The sequence below is a fragment of the Podarcis gaigeae genome (genome assembly GCF_964106915.1).
Source record: "Podarcis gaigeae genome assembly, chromosome: 1".
In the NCBI taxonomy this organism is placed as follows: Eukaryota; Metazoa; Chordata; class Lepidosauria; order Squamata; family Lacertidae; genus Podarcis; species Podarcis gaigeae.
This window is the reverse complement of record NC_139678.1, coordinates 73563487-73589207: the sequence shown is the minus strand read 5'-3', so window position 1 is coordinate 73589207 and position 25721 is coordinate 73563487. Positions and strand designations below refer to the sequence as shown.

General features: G+C 42.0%; 2 protein-coding genes across 3 annotated transcripts in view; both read right to left on the bottom strand.

Annotated features, from left to right (window-relative positions):
* Positions 1–1461: 1461 nt before the first annotated feature.
* PSMG1 (proteasome assembly chaperone 1) lies at positions 1462–16922 on the bottom strand. The gene is made up of 7 exons (XM_083723516.1): positions 16596–16922; positions 14765–14862; positions 13901–14052; positions 12981–13043; positions 6166–6364; positions 4608–4744; positions 1462–2647 (listed from the first exon to the last, which is right to left on the bottom strand). The coding sequence occupies exons 1-7, from the start codon at positions 16736–16738 to the stop codon at positions 2576–2578; spliced, it is 864 nt and encodes a 287-aa protein (XP_083579642.1). The 5' UTR covers positions 16739–16922; the 3' UTR covers positions 1462–2575.
* A 6913-nt stretch (positions 16923–23835) lies between these two features.
* OSBPL5 (oxysterol binding protein like 5) overlaps positions 23836–25721 on the bottom strand; it is a 129115-nt gene continuing 127229 nt past the window's right edge. For both annotated transcript variants that reach the window (XM_083718226.1, XM_083718225.1), the window contains exon 22: positions 23836–25474. In XM_083718226.1, the coding sequence (XP_083574352.1) occupies positions 25339–25474 (136 nt within the window). In that variant the 3' untranslated portion in view covers positions 23836–25338. The remainder of the gene's footprint in view (positions 25475–25721) is intronic.

The window sequence follows — 25721 nt, the reverse complement described above, 5'->3', positions numbered from 1 at the left end:
GTGGGTGACTTGTGTTCCAATTGTTAAGATCTCCGAAAGGAAAATGTGAGTTTTGTTTGCTTGCTTAGAGCCCCCAGAGTAGCTTAAAGGTAAGGGGACCCCTGACCATTAGGTCCAGTCGCAGACGACTCTAGGGTTGTGGCGCTCATCTCGCTTTACTGGCTGAGGGAGCCGGTGTACAGCTTCCGGGTCATGTGGCCAGCATGACTAAGCCGCTTCTGGCGAACCAAAACAGCGCACGGAAACGCCATTTACCTTCCCACTGGAGCGGTACCCATTTATCTATTTGCACTTTGACGTGCCTTTGAACTGCTAGGTTGGCAGAAGCAGGGACCGAGCAACAGGAGCTCACCCCATCGCAGGGATTCGAACTGCAGACCTTCTGATAGGCAAGTCCTAGGCTCTGTTTAACCCACAGTGCCACCTGCGTCCCCCAGAGTAGCTTACGTACAATCAAAACAAGCCAGTCCCTACCCACAGGCTTACAATCTAAAAAAACCCTGTTTTGATTTTTACACCATACCTATATTTATTGACCTTTGTATTCTAGGTTGTAAATTGCCTCATGGTCTTGTGGTGAGCAGTATATTAACTTAATAAATAAGATTAAGAATAGAATAGCAGCATGACCGGGCTTTTCCATCTCTCCTCCCCCTGCACATGCCCCCGCCCCAACTGATGTATGTGTGTGTGTGTTGAGAGAAACCCCAGACCAGTGTGCAGGGAGGAGAGGGGAGGTGGTTCCATAAATGAGCACCAATGGAACAATGGTCTTAGAACAACATTGAATTCCATCCATAATTACTAACGTAGAACATTCATTGGCCCCCTTCCATAAGGTTCAAGACAAGGTACAGAAAAATCTTCCCAGTCTAACAGGTTCATGGCAGGCTCACCATCTTTATTTGAAAAGCAAGTCACATCTTTTTGGGATTCTGCCCACTGCAGACCTTGGAGAGGCCTCCTCTGAAGAGGCAGGATGGGACCCTAGGGAGAACCCCAGCAGTCCTGGCAGTCTCAAGGTGGTCCTAAAGCCCCTCAACATGGTTGTCTCACTTGGATCCCTTCATAGCCCATCTGACCACACCCAAGCCACACCCAGATTCTCCACCTTTGCTTCCTGAGCCTCAGGGCGGAGAGAGGCAGTAAACCCAGGGGGAATCCCTGAGTGAGCAAGACCAACCTGTTTGATTGTCCAGAATGTTTTATCCTTAGCAGCTTCCTTGAAAGGAAGGAGATGATGCAACAGTAAGTGACCAAGAACAAGAGTAAAGAGAGACTGGCAGTGAGAACACTGCTTTCTCAGTCTTCTCTGCAGCCTTGTTGAGTCGACAGCTCCCTAACTCAGCTCCAGATCCCACACTTCGTGCTGCTTATGGACACCTATGTTCTCTTTGCAGCTACCATCTAAGGCAGGAAAGTGCAGAATTTCAAAAGGGCAAAACAAGCTTCATAGGACAATTTCTTAGTATAAGAAGGTTTTATTATTTGAAAGCAATGTAACTGAAAAACGTAACTAGCTATTAAGTAACAAGGTAAAGTTCTGTACAGTTAGAGAAGCCTGCAGACAGAGGTTTAATGGGCTATTTCAAGCAACATTAGCTATTCCACACTTTGCAATTCCTGTCCCTGAGCTGGTGTCCTATCTATAGTGTTGACATAGGTACTTCTTTACAAAGGAAAAGCTTCAATCGGAAGGAGTTCTCTATTTTGGATGGCCATCTGATCGAAGTCTAGTTTATAAAGATATATAACACAAAAAAGGAAGAATAGGGGCCTTGAAGTTGTCCGTCTATAGTTTACATCTAGAAGACAGACCGAACAAATGCACAGGTCAATCTTCCTTGCTATTGCGGGACGGATCCTTTTTCTCTATTGAAATGGTAGCAACTGTTTCTGAATCTACACATGTAAATTAGCTTATGCAAATCTGTGTCTTCTTATGTGGTGATAAACACTGCCAAAAAAGAGGAAATGTAAGCGGCCACTCTACCTACCTGTCCATTCTCACCATTTTACTTCTCTTCCTCCCCCACAAAGAAATTCCTCTGGGCCACTTTCTCTTAAAAGTCCCACCCTCTTCTCCTAAGCCTTCCTTAGCCTCCTGCCTTCTCAGTCATCAGGCGCTTGCTTCCTATGTCCTTGCATCTTATTATACTATTTTGCCTGCCTTGCCTATCTCTAGTACCTAAGCACTTCAAATAACAGCATCCACAGGCTTTGCTGCCTGCCCTGCTTCTGTGGTAGGAGGCCAACTCAGTCAATTACAGACAGAGGCTTTGCCACATCCACTACAATTATTTTGCTGCATTAAAGTATAGATTTGATTACTGGTGGAAGAATGTAAGGAGTTGCCTTATGGCAAAAATAAAAAGTGGCTTGAGTTTGTGAAAAATAAAAATGTCATCTTTTAATTCATTTTAGCTGGTAACACCCCACAACAGTCAGCATATGGTACAAAAGATAACACGTTCCACTTCTAAAGGAACAACTACAAGTCCCAAATGCTTCCAGGCAAAGTAGCTGCAGTTGACAAAATACTGGAGTTTGAAAGTATCCAAGATAATTCTCCATTTTAAGTGTAGATGTTATCAATTTCATTTGTTGTCACCACTTTTCTCAATATTTCTGTGCTTCTTGAAATGTCCTGGGTAAAAGAAAATAGGAAAAGAATCCAGTAAAAATAAGAATGCATTAATAACTGCCTATCGTATTTCCTTATTCTTGGCCACCCAACTTTTCAAAACGAACACACACAACCCTCTGTATACTACATATGAAATGTAGCATCCATATTCTGTTCCAGGACAACCATATCCAGTTCTTGCTATGGACTGCAACCTGCGAACCAGCTGGTCCTGCTTCACATTTTTGTAACTAATTAATTGATCAAAGCCAGGTAAGAATGAACAAAAATATTCAACGGAGCACACAGTGGATCATTAAAGAATGTAAGAAAAAGTTCTGCAGGATCAGACCAAAGACCTACCTAATCCAGTATTCTGTGCTCACAGTGGCCAACCAGATGCCTGTAGAAATCTTACAAGCACTACATAAGCTCAATAGCACTCTCCCTTCTTATATCTCCTTTAACCAGCAGGAGTTTAAGTGTGCTTAATTGTGCACTGGATTGTAGCAGTATTCCTCCAGTTAATTTTCCTTCCACTTTAGCGTTGTGGGAGGAACCCTTGTTCTGCTGTGTGTTCATCAGCACAAGCTCAGGGTGTGGACCGCTTGGTACCATATGGACGTCTTTCATTTCAGATTGACGGTTGCTAGCATCATCCACTTATTGAGCCTAGTTTGAGGAACCAATAACTCAATATCAACTCAACTAAGCAAAGGAAGCACAGGGCAGAATCATTAACTTTTGTGTTGTTTTTTTTAAAAGCTGCAGTTTCTGCAAGAGCTTCAGGATTCAAAAAACCCAGCAATGTTTTGAGTTAAAGTTTACATTTAAGACTGGATTATAATAGATTTTCTCTACAGCTTGAGGACAACTCTAGAAGTCATCCTGTGGGTACAAAGGATGAGAAAAAGCAACACAAAACAGCACAGTCTACCTGTGACCTTAATTTCATTTCTTGCTCACACTGAATGGTGAGTGTACTGACTGTTTTATGTTGCAAGGCATTTTGTGCAAGCCAAGCTGAGTGCCATTGTTAGAGCTTTGTTCCAAGGGCATTTCTACACAAGAGACACTAACTGGTTAACAGTCATTCCCTCTGTCCTGGGGAAGCCTGAAAACCGTAGTTCTGCAAGTGGGATAGAAAACTCAAACAGAGAATTTGTAGTCTGTTTACCAAACTACAGTTCCCAGGATTCTTCAGAAGCAACAGCAGTTGAAACTGGTGTAAAATTAGACATTTGTTGGCAGGGGTGTTTAACTCTAAATTATTATGTTATGTGGCCTACGGAAGAAAGTCCAGTGACAAGCTTTTATCCTTTGAATTATGAAGTGCATGGATAATGATGTAGGTAGTTTTGAAACATGACCTAAATATGAATTTCGAACATAAACCCTTGATTGTTGCCTAGGTTCAATCATGAGAGGAGAAAAACCAATTAAAGTAAAAAAAATAATCTCAATGTAAACCAATTTATATCCCAACCAGGTGTGAATCAAAGCCAAAGACAGCATCTCACAAAGTCAAACAAGCAGCTAAGCAAATGTTTTAAGCACTCAACAAGGGAAACCCCTGACACACAGTAATCCCTAATCTGCATTCACAGCTCCTTTTCTAACGCCCAGAGGCAGAAAATTTCAGTACCATGGAAGTGACTCAAAAGCAATACAATGTTGCTGGGAGGCTTCAGGGCTTCAGTACCCACAAATACAACAAAGTGGCCCTTCTGGGAATTGAATTCCAAGTGTCCTTATGCCTCTGAATACTAGTTTCTGGAGAGTGCTGATGAAGTTTGGTCCTGCTTGCTGGCTTCCTGTAGGCATCTGATTGGCTACTGTGAGAACAGCTGGATTAGATGGGCTTTTGGTCTGATCCAGCTAGCCTCCTCTTAGGTCCCTTCACAGCAGCTGTTATAGTGACCAGTCTGCAGACAAGCAAGCTGAAATAAGGCCACATACAGGCTTAATAATTGAACCTTACCTTCACCAAACCCTTCAGAATTCTGGAAGATAGCAAGGGTTCAAAAGCTTCAATTGTTACCAAATCCAGTTTGATGATATCAGTGTAACACTGATAAAGCACTGCAGGGATCTGCCACACTTGACAGTAACTGAGAACTAGGCACAATTCAGGAGACATGAGGAGGAAGGGAGAGGGAGAGGGAGAGGGAGAGGGAGAGGGAGAGGGAGAGGGAGAGGGAGAGAGAGAGAGAGAGAGAGAGAGAGAGAGAGAGAGAGACTAGTAACCTGCTTTTGCAGTGGTAATAAATCAGCAACATGCTCAGTTGATCAAAATGAATCATACATTAAAAAACAACAACACCTTACTGTTTTCTGCTAGCATATTGTAAGAAATCCACAACAAAAAACACATGTTAACAACTTTTTTTTTCTTTCTGGAAGCATGTCATGAGAAAAAGAAAGGCCAACCAACACTCTAGATCAGAGTTCCATAGCCTTAACGCAATGTTCAAGGCACTGTCACAGAACCAGTGTTGTAAGGGACCACAGAGGTTATCAAGCCCAGCTTTCTGCTCCGTGCAGGATTTGCAATGCACAGTGCAATTGCAGCATCCCTGTAGTCTATTAAGCAAATCATTTGTTCTGGCATACTTGCCTGGGTAGATGATGTAAAGCTGTTGCTTTGCCAATAAATGCATTTTATGAAGCCAGGCTGGTGCTGCTACTGCCACTTGCTGTAGCAGCAGAATACCTTACGATATTGAGGAGAACAATTCTATTGGTGCCCATCATCAGTCTGAATGGAATTCCAGCCAACTTCTTGTTACATCCTCCGCACTTCCCCCAACAGTGAAAAATTACAAGGGCAACACTAGCTGTAGTAAGCTCCATTTGGAGGAGAAAATTCCAAATATTTCTGGCATTTTTGTAATATTTGTTCATTTTCTTTTTTAAAAAACCATAAAAAGTGGAGGCAAACAGCACACATTCCTGCCAGGCAGCAGATTAATTGCTCCACATTAGTGCCTTCAACCTTCCAGCAAAAGTGCAATTCACTCTGACCTGTTGCTCTCCCCCACCGCAAATAAATTGCTTTTGTTGATTCACAGCACACCCCTCTCCTCTGCTAGGGCTTGTGCTTGCACATCCATGGGTCACCTTCCATTTCTGGCTTTCCCATGCAAAAGACTGAAGGGAAATTATCCAGCTCTTTCCTAACTATTAGCTCCCACTGAGAGAACATCCACCAGTCATTCAAGACCAGATAAAAAGCAGCCTCAACATTATACTTATTTATTCCAGGACTATATACAAACCACCTTTAATCAATGGTTTGATAAAAACAACCAGTGCACCATTATAAAGTGCACCATTAATAGTATGAAAGGCTATATATATATATATGAAAATGGTAAAAATGTTTTTTAAATGCCTGGAAGCATCAAAAGGGGTTTTTGCTTGGTGCCTAAAAGACAGCAAAGTTGGTGCCAGGTGAATCCCTCCTTGAGCAGGACACTTCATAGCTGAGGTACCGTTATAGACATTTATTCAACTTAAAGTTTTACATTGTTAAATACCTGCAGCAGGGAGGTCCCGTGCAATATTTGGCTGTTCTAGTAGTGAACAACAGACTTTATCTTTGAACGTGCTTGTCTTTAATGCTCTCAGAAAAGGAGAAGGAAGTGTTAGAGTTGATTCTGTTGTTTTATATTCCGTAACAGAGCACGTTGAAAGAACAAGCACTTGCAAATCCGTCTTCTGCATGCACCCAAAAACCTAGGATGAAAATGTAAATCCCGATTTAAGTGTGACAAATTCCAGATGAATAGCGGGGCTGGAGCCAATTCACACATACCAGCAATGTTACAGGAGCCTCCAGCACTATTGTGGTTCTTCCCCATGATGTCAACCCTTAAGGCAAATGTGGGAAGCAGCAACGGCAACATGACTCTCATATCACTGCTGGTCAATCAACCTTTGGGCCACAGTCTTTTACTCCCTCCTCCCGAGTAAGCCTCATTGAAATCAAGGGGGCTTATTTCTGAGTAGATTTGTAAAGGTTTGTTCTACTAGTGTCAGTAGCAGCATGAGTGCTGTAGCACCTGAGAGACACAATGAATGTGCAGAAGCTTTCTCTGCAATTTAATTGACTTTGTCGGTACATTCAGTCCCTGTAATTCACACATCCATAGGCCTTTAGCCCATAACTGAATCCTAGATTGGAGAAATGCCACAGCACCATGATCTACACTATCTTGTACAGTCTAAGGGGCAATGCCAGTTTGGAGATGTCCTATGCAACATCATATATTCTTTTTTGAGGAACAGATGCCAATGCACCAAAGTCAAAGTGCCAAAAGGCCTCTGAGCAAGTGTGCTGAAAAGGAGGTTATCAGCATTTTTAGGCAATATCCTCCTCCGTTCAGAAGACGGCGCAGAGGATTTCTGTTTGCAACAGGCTGGATTCAACACAGTTGCAGGTAACAAATCAAGCCAGTGTGGTGTAGCTAGGACTTGGGAGACCAGGATTCAAATTCCCACTCAGCCACAAAGTTCACTGAGTGGCCTTGGGCCTGTCATTATCACAAGGTTGTTGAGGGGTTAAAATGAGGAAGGAAAGAACTATATATGTCACTGTGAGAGCCTTGAAGAAAGGGTGCAATATCACTAACAACAACAACAACAACGATTGGCAAAGCTGAATAACAATTCCAACCAATTTTCCTTTTAGGATGCTGCCTGGTAAACAATTATTCTTACTGTTTGGCCCTTGATACATTATGTCAATGTTTTACCCAGTAAAACAGACATACAATGACCAGTGAACAAATCAGCAGTACATTTATTTACAGTGCAATCCTATATAAGTTTACTCTGAAGTACGTCCTATGGAATTCAGTGAGACTTATTCCTAGATAAGTATGTATAAGACTGCAGCCCAGAATCTCAGAACCATTACTTCTCTTATCCACAGTACGGACTCACAAAACAAGGGGACTCTTTCACCCTTGCACTTTGTATCAGGGTTTGAAACTCCCATTGTTCTAGGTGCATTTTGCGACAGAGAATTTCATTAGTGCACGTGGTTTCTGAGTTCTGGGCGCAGTACTGCGCCTAAGATTTCAGATTAAAACTGTAGAGTGGAAGGAAAGGAGGACCTTTTTCTGCCTCTCCATTTCCAGCTACTCTCTGAAGACTGCAGAAGAGACCTCCTAAGAATATTAGGGGGACGGACAGGGGAAGGACTAGACCATGTGAGAAATGAACATAATATTTTTTATATATATATATATTTTTATTAAGGATTTTCTTGTTTTACAGAAGTGTAGTGCCTCGTATTTTTTTCTTCTTCTTCTTCCATGTAACGTTTTTACAAATCCGTTTCATTTGTTGAGGCATTAGGGGGAGAAGAAAACAGAAAGAAAAAAGAAAGGGGGGGTGGGGAGAGGGAGGATGGATGGGGGTGGGGTCAGGTGGCGGTGTTTCTATTATGTTTAATGTATGTAGAGTTTGGTGTCAGCGTTGCTTGTGTTGTTCACTTGTGTTCCTTTGGTGGTGAGAGAGGTTGGGGTTGGCTTAGGGTGTGATTGTTTGCTTGTGATTGGCTGTGGTGATCTTTGTTTTCGTGTGTGAGTGAGGTGGGTGGGTGTTTTGGATCAGGTTAGCCATATTGATTTGTATGCTGTTGGTGGATTATTGTCATTGTCCTGTTGGGCTGTGTATGTGATAAAGGGGAGCTATACCGGGGTGAAGGCGTCTTCTTCTGTTTGTCCCCGTGTCAGTTTCAGTTTATGAGTTAATTTTTCTAGTAGGGCTGTTTCCCATACTATTTGGTACCATTGGTCCATGCTTACTCCTGACAGGTCTCTCCAGTGTCTGGTTATGATGTTTCTGGTTGCTGAGAGCAGGTGAGTTATAAGTTCTTTGTGGTGTAAATGGGCATTGTTGTCTTGGAAGATGTTTAGTAGGGCCAATTCTGGGGTGATGTCTATTACTTGCTTAGTTATTTTACATATTTCTTGTATGGCTGTTGTCCAGAATAGTTGAATTTTGGGACACTCCCACCACATGTGGAGGTATGTGCCTGAGGAGGTGACCCTCTCCAGCATTTTGGTGAGGTTCCTGGGTGTATTAGCGCTAGTTTCCTTGGTGTTAGGTACCACCTGTAGGTGAGTTTCAGTGTGAGTTCTTTTCTTTTTGTTGATATGGATTTAAAGGGGGGTTTAGACCACATTCTGGTCCATTGAGTGGGGTTAATCTCATAGCCTATGTCATTCTCCCATTGTTTTTTGATTGTGTCTAGGGGATTTGCGGGATTTTGGAGTAGTATTTTGTATATTGCGGATACCGTCCCTTTACCATTTCCCTTTGTTGTTAGGAGGAGGTTTTCGAAGGTTGTCAGGGGCCTAGTTGCTGCTGATTTTACTGTTGGGTTGTTTAAGAAGGCATGTAGTTGGTGTTGTGTTAACCAGGTCATTTGGGTGTCTTCTAGTTTGTCTTGTATTTCTTGTGTTGACAAGGGTTTGTTATTTTTATAAAAGTCTATTAGGCGATATAAGCCTTTGGTTCGCCAGGTTTTTGTCTGGAGGTTTTGTGCTGCATGGTAGAATAATGGGTGGTACGCCAGGGGGATTAGTGGGGTTGGGGTTGGGGATAGCTTGCCTATTTGTGTTTTCCATGCTTTGAGCATGGTCTGTGTGTACCTGTTAAGTGTTGTGGGAATTTTCTTTAGTTTGTTTGGGAGGAGTGGGTATGTTGTGGTGCAGGTGTTTTCAATTGTGTCCCTCTCTAGGTGTACCCATTGTTTTGTCTCATCTTCTAGTATATATGGGATTATATGGCGTATTTGGTTGGCATTGTAATATGCTTCTATGTTGGGGATTCCCCATCCTCCTTCTGAGGTGGGGAGGTGCAGGTATTTGGGGCTTATTCTTGGTTTTTTATATGAGAAGATGAAAGAGTGTAGTTTTCTCTGCCAACTGCGAAGTTGGGTTGAGGGGATCCAGATTGGGAGGGTTTGGAATAGGTAGGTTAGTTTTGGGAGTGTGATCATTTTGATCATGGCTATTTTGTCTGAGAGAGTGAAATTTGTGTTATTCCATCTCTTTAGGTCTTTGTTAATTTGTCACCACAGGGGCTTGTAGTTGTGGAGGTACAGTTTATTGAGGTTTCTGGTTATTTGTACCCCTAGGTATCTGAACTTGGTGTGGCAAAGTTTTATTTTGGTGACCTTTGTGAGTTCTTTTTGGGTGTGAGGAGGGGTGTTGAAGCACATAGCTTCTGACTTTGTAAAATTTACCTGTAGGCCCGACACCATTGCAAATGTGTTGAGTTCTCTGATTAGGGAGGTTGCTGTGCTTATGGGGTCTGGTGTTGTGACCATTAGGTCATCTGCAAAGAGCCCTAATTTATAGGTTCTGCCTTTTATTTCCACTCCCTTGATGTCTGTGGCTGCTCGGATGCGGATTGCTAAGGGTTCCAGAGCCAGGATAAATAAGAAGGGAGACAGTGGGCATCCTTGTTTCGTGCCTCTTTGGATAGCTATAGTATTAGAATCCATATTGTTAGTTCTGCATTTTGCTGAGGCTTGGGAGTATATTTGTTTGAGGATTTGTAGGAAGTTGGGGCCAAATTTCATGTTAGTTAGTACTGCTAATATGTATTTCCACTCCAAGCAATCAAAGGCTTTGAGGATGTCTAGGGACATAATTGTCAATGGGAGTTTGGTTGCCTTGCTGTGTTCGATCAGGTTCAGTAGTTTCCTGATGGGGTCTGTTATATTGCGGCCAGGGACAAAACCAGTCTGGTCTGGGGCTATTAACTTGTGTAGGAAGATTTTTAGGCGGTTGGCCAAGATTGATGTGAATATCTTGTAGTCTTGGTTTATTAATGAGATTGGGCGGTATGATTCTACTTTGAGGCTGTCTTTTAGTGGTTTTGGGATGGAGACTATTTTGGAGTGGGTCCAGGTTTTGGGGATGGGGGCCCCTTTTATGATGTCGTTGAATAGGCGGGTCATGTAGGGCATCAAGGGTTCTTTGAATTTCCTATAGAATTCTCCTGTGAAGCCATCTGGGCCTGGGGCTTTGTGTGGTTTCAGGTTTTTGAGGACCGCATCTATTTCCTCTGGGGTGATAGGGCTGTCCATGAATTCCTGTTCCTCATCAGTTAGGGTAGGCATGGTCAGTCCTGCTAGAAATGTTCTGATTTCCTTCTCTGGTGGGTTATGGGAGGTGTATAGGTTGGAGTAGAATTCTGCAAATTCTGAGGTTATTTCTTCGGGGGAGAATGTTATGTTGCTGTCTTTTTTGGTGATGCAGTGTATTCTTGTTTTGAGTGCTTTTTTCCTACATCTATTTGCTAGTAATCTGGAGTTTTTCCCTCCATATTCGTAGAAACGTTGTTTAGAGTATAGAATGTTGATCATTGTTTTGTTAATTTCTTGGGAGTCTAGTTCTCTCCTTTTTTGTTCTATAAGTTTGAGGAGTTTTTTAGATCCTGTTTGTTTGTAGCGTGATGAGAGGGCTGTGATGTCTTGTTCTATTTTGCTAATTTTTGAGGAGGTTTGTTTTTTAAGGAATGTTTTCTCTTTTATGCAAGCTCCTCTGGTGACCGCTTTCATTGCGTCCCATAGGAGGGGGGTTGTTATATTATTTACATCGTTTTCCTTGAAGTAGTTTTGGAGGGTTTTTGTGAGGCTCTCTCTAATTTGTTTGTTTGTAGTTAGGATGGGACTGAAGGACCATGATGGGGTGGTTTGTGTTCCTTCTCCTATTTTAACGATGACTTCTACTGGGGCGTGATCTGTGATTTTAATGTTACCTATGTTTGATGATTCCACTGAGGGGATCAGACCCTGTGTGAGTAGAATGCTGTCCAGTCTGGACACTGTATCATGGCGTCCTGATTGGAATGTATGGCTGATGTCTCCCGGGTTTTGCTCACCCCAAATGTCGTAGAGACCCCTGTTTTTTAGCATTTTTAGTAACTTGTAAGAGTTCCTAGTTGTTGGGGGTTTCCTTCGGAGGAAGGTTGCCCATGGGGTTGTGGGGTGGATATCTTTCAGGGATAAACCTTTCATATTTAGATTGAGGTCCCCTCCTAGGATTGCTTCCCCTTCAGAGAAGGAGAGGAATTTGTTTAGTGTCTTCTGGAAGAATTCTAATTGTTTCGTGTTTGGGGCATATATGGAGCCGATTGTCAGTTTGATTTTGCCATCTAGTGTCCCTTTAGCGAAAATGAATCTGCCTTTTTTGTCCTTGAGGACTGTTGTGGCAGTGAAGTTCAGGTCTCTACTGAGTATTATGGCTACACCACGAGCTTTCCCTGAGCCTTGTGCGACCCACTGTTGACTGAAGCGGGGGTCGCTCAGGAGTTTGCTGCCTTTGGGTGGGTTGTGTATTTCTTGTAGGAAGGTGATGTGTGGTTTCATGGTGTTTATGTATGAGGTGATGCATTTTCTTTTGATGGGGTTTCCCAGCCCCCTCACATTTAATGTAATTGCTTTTAGGTTAGCCATCTTGCTTATCTATTATGTGGGGCGATTCCCTGCCAACCCGTTCGGGTTGTCTTGTGTCTCTCTCTTCGTGTTGTTTAAAGAACCAGTGGGGTTGCGCTGACCTAGGGTGTGGTGGGTGGGGGGCTAGTGGGAGTAGAGTGAGATTTGGGTTAAAGAGTAGGGGGTAAGTTGTAGGGAGTTTCCTATATGTAGTCATATAGGTGTTTGTTTGGGGTATTTTGGGCCATCTGGCATTTAGCCGGTTGGTCCTAGGTCTCAGCTGGTGTGGAAGGCCATGTTCAAGGACAGGCCATCCCCCCTGTTGTCTGCGATAGGGGGTGATCAGTGAGACAGTGTGAAGTGACTTTGTAACGTCGCTGTCAGGTATAAGGTTCGTAAGCAATGTTGCCAATGTTATAAGCAACATTGTTGGTGTGTTGGGGTAGGGATGTGGGTGCTGGTACGCTCTGGTGCCACCATATTGCTGGTTGGGTATCAGATTTTAGCCTGATTGTGGGTTGTGTTATTAAGGTTGGAGTTGTTTTTCCTTAGTATGGAGTATGAGGATGTTGAAGGTGTGGGTGATGGGGAATGTGGTTGAGGTCGTCTGGACTGGTGTTGGGGTGGGGGTTTCTGTTGGGGTGCGGGGCTGGGGGGGATGTTGATGGTGTTAACTAAATCTATGTTTTGGGGGGGGAGAGAGGGGGAAAGGGGGATGAACATAATATTTTAACTGCAGTTCGTTCATTTTCAGCTTTGTATTCTTGTTATAAAAAAGTGCACCTAGACATTGCGTTGTTGTGCCCATAACCTAGGATTACAGTGCCACTTAGCTCCTAGCTTTCATATCTCAGTTTCTAATTTCTTTGTGTCCCCATTTCTTCCACTTCTTACCTTTTCAAGCCACTGAAACTGTTGGTCCTCTGCCACATAACAACTGCACTGGCACAATAAAACCTGAAATGACAGAACAGTCATACATGTTTCATGAATTTTAAACAGAACTATATAGCATGAAAAGTAATTATGATAACTGAAAGTTATTATCTCACAGGCACTTTCCAGGGGGCTCCACTGAAGACAGTGGAACTTGGGGAATAAACATGCATAGGATTGTGCTACACATCACACTTGATCTTGGCTAATCCTGCAATGGACACACTCACAAACAACAATTGTTACTGTAAGTCTCTTTCTTCAGTGACCAATAAGACAAAAGGAAGAGGCTGTAACTGAATGGTGGTGGAGCACATGGTTTGCATGCAAATCTAGGCTGAGTCAGTTTAAAGGAGTTGCTTATGTTTGTAACAAGGAATACCATATTACAATCTCTCATTACTCACACAACACTAAAGGCCACATCTAAAGTTATGCATACTATGTAGCTAATATGAAAGCACGTGACTGTTCAAAAGCACTTGCATGAAAGCAGACTGCCGGTGTTCTAATTCTTAAACACAAGGATAGGCAAGAAGATTCAATGCAAATACTAGTGCAGGGTTGGACAGGCTAACTTTGCCGTCTCTAGCACCAAACCACATCAGTTAAATACCAAGATATCATCAGGTAACAAACTCAAGTCTGATTCCATAAGCTCTGGGAGGTATCCAATGAATGCATTATGTCAGTGCAAGGATTTCCACTTATGCAATGGGACTCCCTAAATCTGCTCTGGAGGGTTGGGAGAATCCCTGAAACAGATTTAGAGGGCATGTGGGAGCAGAGAAGGTGGAAAGTACAGCTGCCGAAGACAAAATCCCTGAACTGACAGGGTGCTTAATGCTATGTTGGGGACAACTCTCTATCTTACTTACTGTGGGATCTGAAATCAACCGATAGAACAAACAGAAGGAATCTGTTGGAAGGACTTTGGTCGTATTTGATGTTCTGCACCACTCATTCCACAATTTGACAGATCCAACGACTTCCCAGCCTCCAGAATTCAAAACAAAGGAAGACAAGAATGCTGCAAGCAGAAATGAGATTTATTTCCTATAGCACTGTTATGTTCTGCACATTGTTCGTAACCACCATTGCAATATGGAAGTGGAGTGATGCTACTCAGTTTATGTAGGCAGCTTCCCTGTAGATTATTTAGTGCATATACACAGAAATATAAAGAAAGTAAGATAAACAACAATTTTTGGTTTCCATAGAATTCAACTGGAGGGGAGGGGGTTAAGGTAAACATGTGTACTAAACTCAGTTACAAAATAACTAACAAATTATAAGGTTCAGGTAGGTGTTAGTCTGACACAGTCAAAATAAAAAAATAAGAACTTGACTAGTAGCACCTTATAGACCAATTAAGTTTGTTCTGGTATAAGCTTTCATGTGCGTGCACACTTCTTCAGATACAGTGTATCTGAAGAAGTGTGCATGCACACAAAAAATTATAAGGTTGCACACTATTTTGTACACATCAAAAGTGATAACTTATCTAATCCCCCTTTAAACCCATCCTGTGGGACTACATCCTGTGGGAGCAAATTCAATAGTGTAAGTATGTGCTGAGGGAAGTTCTTAATTTTGTCTATCCTGAATCATCCTATATTCAACTACATGGAAGTTCTACTATTACAAAAGATAATAGCAGATGCATAATCTTATACATCTCTATCATGCCCTGCTTACAGGTAGTTAAACACTGAAATGAAGAACACATACAGATTGCCTACCTACTGCATTATGCCCTACAGCCAATATGAACTTTGAGCAAGGAAACTGCTTGTTGTTAGATGCAGTAGATGTTGAATTCCAGAGGATGTGAACTTCCCTGAGTACAGAAACAAAATGAAAACAGAACAAGGTTAAACATACCCTGAGCGAGAAGATGGATAAGAAACGGCACCATTCCAGTGAAGTGTTACTTGTACAATCGAGACAGGTTAAATATAGATGTATCCGCTGGGTGTTCTCAGTACTATCACTGATCAAGGGGCATAGGCTGCCATCCTAACCATGTCTATTCAGAAGTCCCACAGAATTCAGTGGGTTTCAAGTCTTAGGTAACTGGGGTTAGGAGCTTAGTTCTCCACTCACCCCTAGAGAGCAATTAGTAGGCCAATAGCCTATAAAAGGATTCCCAACCCATTTGTGCAAGGAAATCAAAAAGAGAGAAGATTAAAAACATTACAGGAAGTTCTGTGGTTTTTTGGGGGTGGTGGGGGTTGCTACACAATGCAGCCAAAGAGGATAGAAAGCAAGAAGTGCCTCTATAAATATTTCTCCACATACTGTCCTATTCTACTGAAACTAACCCATTCCCCAGACTCTCTTTACTCCTGCCAGGTGAAAAGTAAAATGAAGGAGCATCTTTATGGGAGCCTCTTTGTAAGGAGTAACCAAGCACAAATCTCCCCCCAAAACCCAAGCCAGGAACTGTCATTTCTCCCACACTTCTGCTGGACATCACTGTCTTTAGAGTAAGGTTACCAGTCATCCCCGTTTCCTGGGGACAGTCACCAGGTTTACAAATCAGTCCCCTGACAAAATCCATCTATTTAGTAGGAAGTTGAAAAGTGTCCCTGGATTCATTGAAAAAAATCTGGTAACCAGAGGGCAGGTGGGGGGGAACCTTTTTGTCAATCCAGATGTTGCTCAACTACAACTCCCTGGCTGTGTCTGATGAGAGCTACAGTGCAACCACATCTGGAGGGCCAAAGGTTACCCACATTTGTCACAGAGCAACGGGCCCCCAAAACTAAAGGTTGGCACAAGAAGATTTGCATTACAGTGGTACCTCTGGTTACGTACTTAATTCGTTCCAGGGGTCTGTTCTTAACCCGAAATTGTTCTTAATCTGAGGTAGCACTTTAGCTAATGGGGCCTCCTGCTGCTGCCGTGCCACTGTTGCGTGACTTATGTTCTCATCTTGAAGCAAAATTCTTAACCCGAGGTACTACTTCTGGGTTAGCGGAGTCTGTAACCTGAAGCGTATGTAACCTGAAGCGTCTGTAACCCGAGGTACCACAGTACTCCCCCAAAAGGGAAGGCGATGGCAACAGGTGTTCACACCTATTGCACTGGGAACCACACAACACGTTCAGAAGATATATGGCAGAGTCCCCACCCCCTGTAGAAGCTATACACATCTGGGTCTGGCCAGTGCCTAGATGGCAGTCGATTCCCGGTGCGCTACTAGTCTAGAACTAAAGGAGGGATATAAACAAATGCACATATCAAGTAAAATTAACTCTAACGTCACTGACACCCATTTTAGGCTAGGTTACCACACGACCCCTTCAGCTGAGGTTTGGTTCCCGCCTCCGGCTGAAGCGTCGCGCCCACCTGCCTAAGGGAAAGCTGCAATGACTTCGCTGCGGCGGGAAGGCACTCTTCACATGCCCAGAAGTGCCCCCGTTGTTACGTCACGGGTTGCAAGGGACCAGAATGTTTTGGGTTTTCTTTTTGCGTGTGTGTGTGTATCCCCCCCCCCCGCAGGGGCTGAGAGTCTTCCCCATTCCTCCTCGCGCCTGGTTTCCAAGCGCCTCCTCTGCCTCCCGCCACCTTTTCTTCTCCAGCTGCTGGCGAATCTCGCGATCCTCCGGCGTCTCCTCGCGCTCCAGGGCGGCTGCCTCGTCGTCGTCGTCGTCGTCGTCGCCAGCGCGGGACGGAGGCGCCACCACCTCGCCGAAGAACGTGGCCATCATCTCCCCCCGGGCAGCTCAAGTAAGAGCGGCCGCCTCGCTCAGCCCGCCTGCCTGCCGAGACACGCGCCGGGAGCCCTTCCGGGTCACAGCGACCGGCAAGGAAGGAAGGGCGGGCGGCCCGGGCCGTGTGCTCGCTCGGCTCGCCTCAGTGGAGGAGCGCGCTTCTTTGGGGCGGAGGCACGTCGGGTTCGGCAGGGTCCCGCGAAGCCTGCGAGCTAAGCCCCGCCTTACCCGGCAGCAGCAGCAGTGTAGGGTTTTTTAAAAAATTAGGTTTTACAGTTTTCTATTCAACATAAACATCATAAGCAATAAAGAAAAAATAAATGATTCCAAATCTCCACCTCCCCCACCCCGTGACTGCCCTCAACCTTCCCTTCTGTTTCTTTAAATATTTGCTGCTACTGCTTACTTTGTTTTAAGGTAAAGGTAAAGGGACCCCTGACCATTAGGTCCAGTGTGACTGACTCTGGGGTTGTGGCGCTCATCTTGCTTTATATGGCCGAGGGAGCCAGTGTACAGCTTCCGGGTCATGTGGCCAGCATGACTAAGCCGCTTGTGGTGAACCAGAGCAGCACACAGAAACACCGTTTACCTACCCGCTGGAGTGGTACCTATTTATCTACTTGCTAGGTGGGCAGGAGCAGGGACCGAGCAACAGAGCTCACCCCGTCGCGGGGATTTGAACCACTGACCTTCTGATTGGCAAGTCCTAGGCTCTGTGGTTTAACTCACAGCGCCACCCGCGTCCCTTTTAAAATCTTTTAACTAAATGCTCTTATATTCTTATCATCTTTATACTATATTTTTTCAAATTACATCCTACGCTTGGTTATTTTCCGAATTATTGCTCCTTAACCTTTACACTTGTTTTCTTAGTTGTGTTTACTCAAACCCTGCCAGTGAATCCATTTCTTTACAACATTTCTGTAGATACAGCATAAACGGTTCCTAATCTGTTTTGAAGTCTCTATTGTCTTTATCTCTTAGTCCTCCCTTGTGTATTCCATAGTTTTAGCTTGCCAGTCTTCTTTCGTTGGTATCTTGTCATCTTTCCATTTTCGGCTAGTAAAATCCTAGCTGGACTCAGGTGGCGCTGTGGGTTAAACCACAGAGCCAACTTGCCGATCAGAAGGTCAGTGGTTTGAATCCCTGTGACGGGGTGAGCTCCCGTTGCTCAGTCCCTGCTCCTGCCCACCTAGCAGTTCAAAAGCATGTCAAAGTGCAAGTAGATAAATAGGTACCGCTCTGGTGGGAAGGTCAATGGCATTTCGTTGCGCTGCTCTGGTTCACCAGAAGCGGCTTAGTCATGCTGGCCACATGACCCAGAAGCTGTATGCTGGCTCCCTCAGCCAATAAAGCGAGATGAGCGCCGCAACCCCAGAGTCGTGCATGACTGGACCTAATGATCAGGGGTCCCTTTACCTTTACCTTTTGAAAATCCTAGCTGCCATTATAGCATACATAAATATAAGTTCTTCTGTTCTTTTGGCAATTCTTGTCCTGTAATGCCTAACAAAAAGGTTTTTGGTTTTTTTAACAAAAGTTATTTTAAACATCTTTTTCATTTCATTATAAATCATTTCCCAGTAATTTTTAATTACTTTGCAGTTCCACCACATATGATAAAATGTACCCTCTTTCTTTTTCCATTTCCAGCACTTATTAGAACTTGTTCTATACATTTTAGCAAGTTTAACAGGGGTCATGTACCATCTATACATCATGTTCTTTCGAAGTTACACAGTCAGTAAATTTTAAGTTCACCTTCCATAATTTTCCCCAGTCTTCCGTTTGTGTATTATGTATATTTAGACATTTCATGAGCATAAACATGTGGCTCGGTTGCAGGATGAAACGCCTCTGCGCAGTTTGCAGGGAAAGGTAAAAGAATAAAATCTCCGCAGCCAAAGTGTAACACTCACGGAAAGTTAGAACCACTGGCAGAATAGGCGAAAACAGATTAAAACGCAGCTGCCCTCCCCGAACCAATAAAAATATATAGCAAACGGAGGTCCTGCCCCCCAAACAAAAATCCTGGCTATGCCCATGGTGCCCAGGAAAACAAAACTGTCCTTGTCCGGTGCTGAAATGATGACAAAGTTGGCACCAGGTTAGCCTTCCAGGGACAGCATCCAAGAGGGGAGGGGTGCTACTGCTCTGAGGTTTGTTGGAAAAGACTGTCCTTGGATATAGGGATCCTAAGCCATAGAATAATAGAATTTGTTTTGAATTCCACTGTCATTCCAATCATAGTACAGTACCTGGTTTTAGATTATATCTTTTGTATTTTTGCGTCTATAAGATGCCCCCTATTTTGGGGGACTCAGATTTAAGAAAATGGGGGGAGATGGCCCAGAGTATAAGATGCCCCCTAATTTTTGACATTATTTTTTTGGGGGAAACCTAGTCTAATACATGGGAAAATATGGTATATTTATCTCCTTAATAAATACACCCAACCTTTCCAACAGAATAGCGCTCAAGGCAGCAAATACATATATTCATCATTTAAAAGTGGCACCCCAGTAAGACAACACAGCAGTTGGCAGTGTGAATCCAAGCAATCGCTTTAGGCCTTGACTCTTTGGATTAAAGAACTAGCTCAGTATCATCCTCTTACTCACCCCCCGCCTTTCCTACCCCATGGAAAACTGTGTGGGAGCTCGTCTTGAATCTGCACAGCCATGCTTGTGCAACAGCTACACATGAACTGAAGACCCAAGAGAGCAATCCTGCAACACACAAGCATCACCATGACGCAAAGCACTGTGTTTTGGGAATCAGGATGCCAGTTTGTCATGCATGTGTAAGATTTGTAGAACTACACCCAAATAATAAGAGTATGGCCTGATTGCACATGAAGGCATCACCTTGTAAGTCTGGATCCAGTCACTTGCTTGGCAGATAAAAAAAAGGAAAGAGCAAAATACTATTCATAGAATAATTGTGGAAGATAATAAGATTGAAGATCCGAAAGGGATAAGAAAAGGATTTGTGGACTTTTACAGACAACTATACAAGAGAAAAGAAAAAGTCAATATAAAAAAAATAGAGGAATACTTAATAGAAAAAGGGGTGCAGAAAATTCCGACAAAAGAAAGAGGAAAATTAAATGAGAAGATAGAAATAGAGGAGATTAGAAATGCAATAAAAGAATTAAAAAGTGGGAAGACACCGGGACCCGATGGACTAAGTGCAAGATATTATAAAGAATTGAAGGACATCCTATTTGTCCCATTAAAAGAAGTTATGAACAACATTCTATTAAACAGATAAATACCAGAAACTTGGAAAGAAGCATACATCACTTTGATACCCAAGCAAGACTCTGATCTAAATCAGGTTAAAAATTTTAGGCCAATCTCGCTTTTGAACAATGATTATAAATTATTTGCAAACATACTAGCAAACAGGTTAAAAAAAGTATTGAAGGAATTAATACATAAAGATCAGGCGGGTTTCCTGCCAGGTAGACAAATGAAAGACAATATTAGAAATATAATTAATATTTTGGAATACCTGAATGCTAAGAATGATAAACAAGTGATGTTAATATTTGTGGATGCAGAGAAGGCCTTTGATAATATTTATTGGGAATTTATGTTAAAGAATTTTGAAATGATGGAGGTGGGACAATCATTTTTAAATGGTATTAAGGCTATATATATGGATCAAAGAGCTAAATTAATAGTTAATAATCTGACAACAAAAAATATAAAGATAACTAAGGGAACAAGACAAGGATGTCCTCTATCACCTCTGTTATTTATCACGGTCCTGGAAGTGTTTTTAAGGGCAATTAGAAGTAATGATTAGATAAAAGGGGTAACGGTGGGTAGAAAATAATTTAAGTTTAAAGCCTTTGCGGATGACTTAGTATTAACTTTGGAAGACCCCATGAATACGGTAACAGAAGTGTTGAAAGAAATGGACCAGTTTGGTCAGTTCGCAGGATTCATTCTGAATAAGAAAAAAACTAAAGCAATTACTAAAAATATAGATTCGGAGAATGTAAACAGATTACAGCAGCAAACTGAAATAGAAGTGGTAAAGAAAGTTAAATATTTAGGAGTTTGGTTAACCCCCAGGAGTATTGACTTGTTTCAGAATAATTATATTCCAACATGGAATAAGATCAAAAGGGACTTAGAGGTGTGGGGAAGAATGAAATTGTCATTTTGGGGAATAATTGCAACAATACCGAAGATGTTATTCTTGTTTCAAACAGTTCCAGTAATCAAAGGGGCAGCGATTTTTAAAAATTGGCAACGAGAAATTTCAAGGTATATCTGGCAGGGTAAGAAGCCGAGGATAAAATTTAAGATATTAACGGACGCAAAAGAAAGAGGAGGCTTCGCCCTGCCAGACTTGAAATTGTATTACGAAGCATCTTGCCTCTGTTGGTTGAAGGAATGGATGAAATTAGAAGACACGGATGTGTTAGATCTTGAAGGTTTTGATAATAGATTTGGGTGGCACGCGTATTTGTGGTATGACAAGAGACGAGTACATAAAGGCTTTGAAAATCACATTATAAGAAGGTCTTTGATGGAAGTGTGGGAAAGATATAAAAACTTGTTGGAACAAAAAACTCCATATTGGTTGTCGCAGTTGGAGGTGATAAGTGTGAAGAAAGTCAATATGATGGGGTTGGGTGACATATGAGAAGTTAATGTGTAAAAGTGTAGGAAAATGGAAAATGAGACCATTTGAAGAAGTTAAGCACTATGTGAATGACTGGCTGCATTATTTTCAAATTAATGAGATGTTTAGAAAAGATTTAAATCAGAGGGATTTTGCTGACAGAAATATTGAATAATGATTATAAGAATTTAGCAAAAATGTATATTACTGGAATGGTGTACGAAGGATGAGGAGGTAAAATCAGTTATGATCGACTGGGCCAAAGATATAGGGCATAATATACAAATGGAGGATTGGAAAAGACTTTGGAAAGAAGGTTTAAGATTCACTGCATGCACAGTTATAAAAGAAAATGTTATGAAAATGATGTACCGATGGTATGTAACACCTGTGAAGTTAGCAAAAATGTATAAGATAAGTAACAAATGTTGGAAATGTAAAGAAAAAGAAGGTACCTTTTTCATATGTGGTGGGAATGTAAGAAGGTAAAATGCTTTTGGGAAATGATTTATAATGAATTGAAGAAAATGTTGAAATATACATTTGTTAAGAAACCAGAAGCATTTTTACTAGGCATTACAGTTAATGAGATAAATAAGAAAGAAAAGAAGTTATTTTTATATGCGGTGACAGCAGCAAGAATATTGATGGCCCGGAAATGGAAACAGGAGGAATTACCTACGATAGAAGAATGGAGAACTAAAATGATGGATTATGCAGAACTGGACAGAATGACAGGAAGGATCCGGAATCGACGAGATCAAAGATTTACAGAAGATTGGGAAAAGTTTATCCAATATATGCAAAAACTGAGTGATAATAAAATTACGTTTGTAAGCTTTAAGGATGCTCTGTGAGGGGAAACGGTTAAAAGGGCAGAAATGTGTAAAAAGTAACAATAGGAAGGAATGGCAGACAAATTGAGGGAAGTCAAAAAAGAGAAGTAAGATGTAATTAAGATATATGGAATGTATAAATTTGCTTTTGTATTTGAAAACTAATAAAAATATAATATAAAAAAACAAATCTGTAAACTACCACTAGATGTCCTAGCAGGGATTCAAAGTACTCCAGTGAAACAACGGAAAGAATTACTGTGTTCTGATACTTGCCACAACAACTGGAGTGCAGTCATTTTAGACAATTTCTAGGAGCTCACATTTGCTCACATATTCTTTGACCCTTGCATTTTTATTTTGAGTTGATATACTTCAAAAACTTTCCAAAGGCTTATTTTTATTTTTAAGAAAACAAGTTGAGGTCATCATGAAGAAGTAGGTCAAGGAAATGTTTCATCCCGAGTGTCGTGTATTACTGCCCTATCCTCCCATAGGTTCAAGGCATGCTGCTGTTCTTAAAGCCAATTGTTCAATGATGCCCTGTAGTTCTAAGTTAAGATCTAGTAGATGTTCTGATCTATAGTTCTGTTACATTTCAGTCTTTCAGCAACTTTCAGCTATCCTAACAGTCGTTTGTGAACACGCTGCTTCCCCAGATTTCTGAATTGCTATGGATCAATAATAATTGCTCAGCTCCTCACTCAACTGGAGATTAAGGCAACATGTTCTCCATAATCATAAGGAACCTTGAGTGCCATCTAGTCCAACTCCCTGCAATGTAATCATCTGTAGCCCAAAGTGGGGCTCAAACCCAAGACCCTCATTTTAAGAGTCTCATGCTCTACTAACAGAGATATAATGAGAGTTACGACACAGTAAAACAGCTGGGGAACCTGTGGCCCTCCAGATGTCGCTGAACTACAACTCCCATCATCCCTGACCACTGGCCATGCTGGCTGGGATTCATGGAAGTTTTGTGTCTAACAGCATCATCAGATTCCATACACTTGCAGTAGGTTTTCAGAAAATATATTCACAAGGGACATGACTCACATAGTCATCCAGCTATTCCCACTGATTCCCCAACACTATGAAGACGTATTGGGGAGTCCAATTGAATTTAATTGGACTTTTAAACAGACATGGTTAGTATTGTGCCTCAGTATGCCAATAGTGTGTAAGAATAGCAGTACTTCATTGGAAGGCCAGATAATGACCAAACTTCCTGATACATGCCTCACTAAGCTAGAAAAGAAAAGAAAAATGCATTATCTGACACCTCCTTAGTTAAACCGTCTCTCTGCCAGAAACATTAACATGAAACAACCAGATTGTCACTCAAAGCCAATTGCTTTTCAAATGTATATGGAACAGAGAAACAGCCACTTACAAAAATTGCTGGTAAATTTCCCAAATAAAAATAAGCTGTAATTACAACTTAAATTTTAGTGCATAATGTGACGCCACCATCTCTTAACGGAGATCATATGCATTATATCCTACAGTATACACCTACTTGTTGTGAAAACTCCCACCTTAATACACAAGTGATGTGAGCAGCAGAACATGTACAGAAGTCCCCAGAACAATAATGATCCAGCCACAAAGAGGTGATAAGTGAAAGTTGTGTAATTTATTTCAATGTATCAAGCACAAACAAGTTTTCCCCTAACGGGGAACATCACAAGGAATGTAGTTAAAAATCTGGAAACATTTACATTGAAAGTTAGCCCAGACTGGCACCACCACTAAATATTTTAAGGCTGTATATATATATTTATATATATAATATCTTTATATATATATAGCAGTACTTACCACTTGGAACTATTTCAGGCCAGAAAAAAAGGCTTAGTACTGGCTGCAAGTCTACATAAAATATTGCAAATCTTTTAAAAATGGTGTAAAAATAGGAAGACTATCAACAGATTTGGAGGATGCAGTGGCAAACCCTTACTATTCCTGACCTTTAACCTTTAAATGTACCTAAGAGCAAACAATATCCGCAGGGTGCCTTCTCACAATCACAGGATCAGTCCTATACAGGAAAGGAGGTCTCTCTATGATACTCAGAAACAGTTGTCCCTTGATGTAAAGCACAAGGAAGATGAGCCAACTGTTGCAAGTGATCACTTCAGAAAACTGCAGGAGCAATCGCTTGCACCTGCTCACATAACTACCCTGTATTCATCAACGGACAAAATGTCTCCCGCATCACAAAATAAGCCCAGTGAACCCCAGAACTGTAGTGAATTTGTGACATATGAAATTACCTATATACAGAAGTGCTTCTACACCCATCTTCTTCCACCCATCATGGAATAATGGTACATTTCGGAGGCATTCCTTTATACAATGCTTGTGTGTGTATGTGTGTATGTTTTAATCAATGTAAAAACATACATATATATATATATATTAAATCAAATCATAAACAGGCATGTCTGACTCTCTGGGGCCTCATTGGTTGTGGCCTCATATTTCTTAGAAGGGCAGGATTTAAGAAATTGTGTATATTTACAATCTTGGTGGGATGGAGTGGGATGTGCTGTTTGTAGGGATTTGGCATGTGAGAGCACTGATTAGAAGACCCAAGGAGAAGCTGTGCTATCGATAACCCAAGTTGGTTCAATTTTCACATGGGTGCCTAACATTCCCTTCCATAGGGGAAATTTATCAAAAGGCATCTTGATGGATGGCAAAGCGCCCTTCCCCCACCCACAGAAGAGCTATAAAACAAGACACTAGGAATCGTTTTATAAAACCAAGTAGATGTGTAGAAGTGTTAAAGGGGGCACCAAATACTGGTTGGTAAATCTTAGTTGTCTCAGAAAATGACAGAACATAGAAAACAAAATTGCACAATTAAAGCTACATTTGGCTTTAGCATTAAGGCCCATACAGGTAAAGAGGTCCTTGTAGATGTACATGTAAAAAGGCAATGACATTAATCTGAAGAACAAAACTCTGCAGGCTCCCTGGTTAACCTTGTTCTCGCTTCCTCTTGCCCCGACTGCGTAGGTATTAAAGTGCTTGGTGCCTCAGTGGGCTCCTTGCAATTAAGTCTCCCCATTCCTGCAGCTGGTCACTTGTTATTGCTGCCAAATGCAGTGCTTTCTATTTGAACACATAATTAATGAAGAGCTGACATGTTAGAAAGATGCACAGAAGAAACCAACAGCGAGAGTCCAGGAAGAGGTTTTCCGATGAGGCCCTCCTGTAGAGCGACTTTTTGTTCAGAGCAGTGAGGTTTCTGAAAGAAAGAACAACAGCCGCCAATCCATCGTTACTCAAAACCAGACACAGCATTTGCGCTCACAGATCAGACAGTGCCAAAACTCAGGATCAAGTTAAAATTCAGTGCCTGACATGCCTGGTAAATATTCTGGCCCCACATATTTCTTCTTGATAAACCTATGAAGGGAAACAGAGGATTTGCCTTAGGCTTCAAAAACCTTAGGCTTCAAAAAGCAAGAAAGTACTGCAGGCCTGAAATTTAG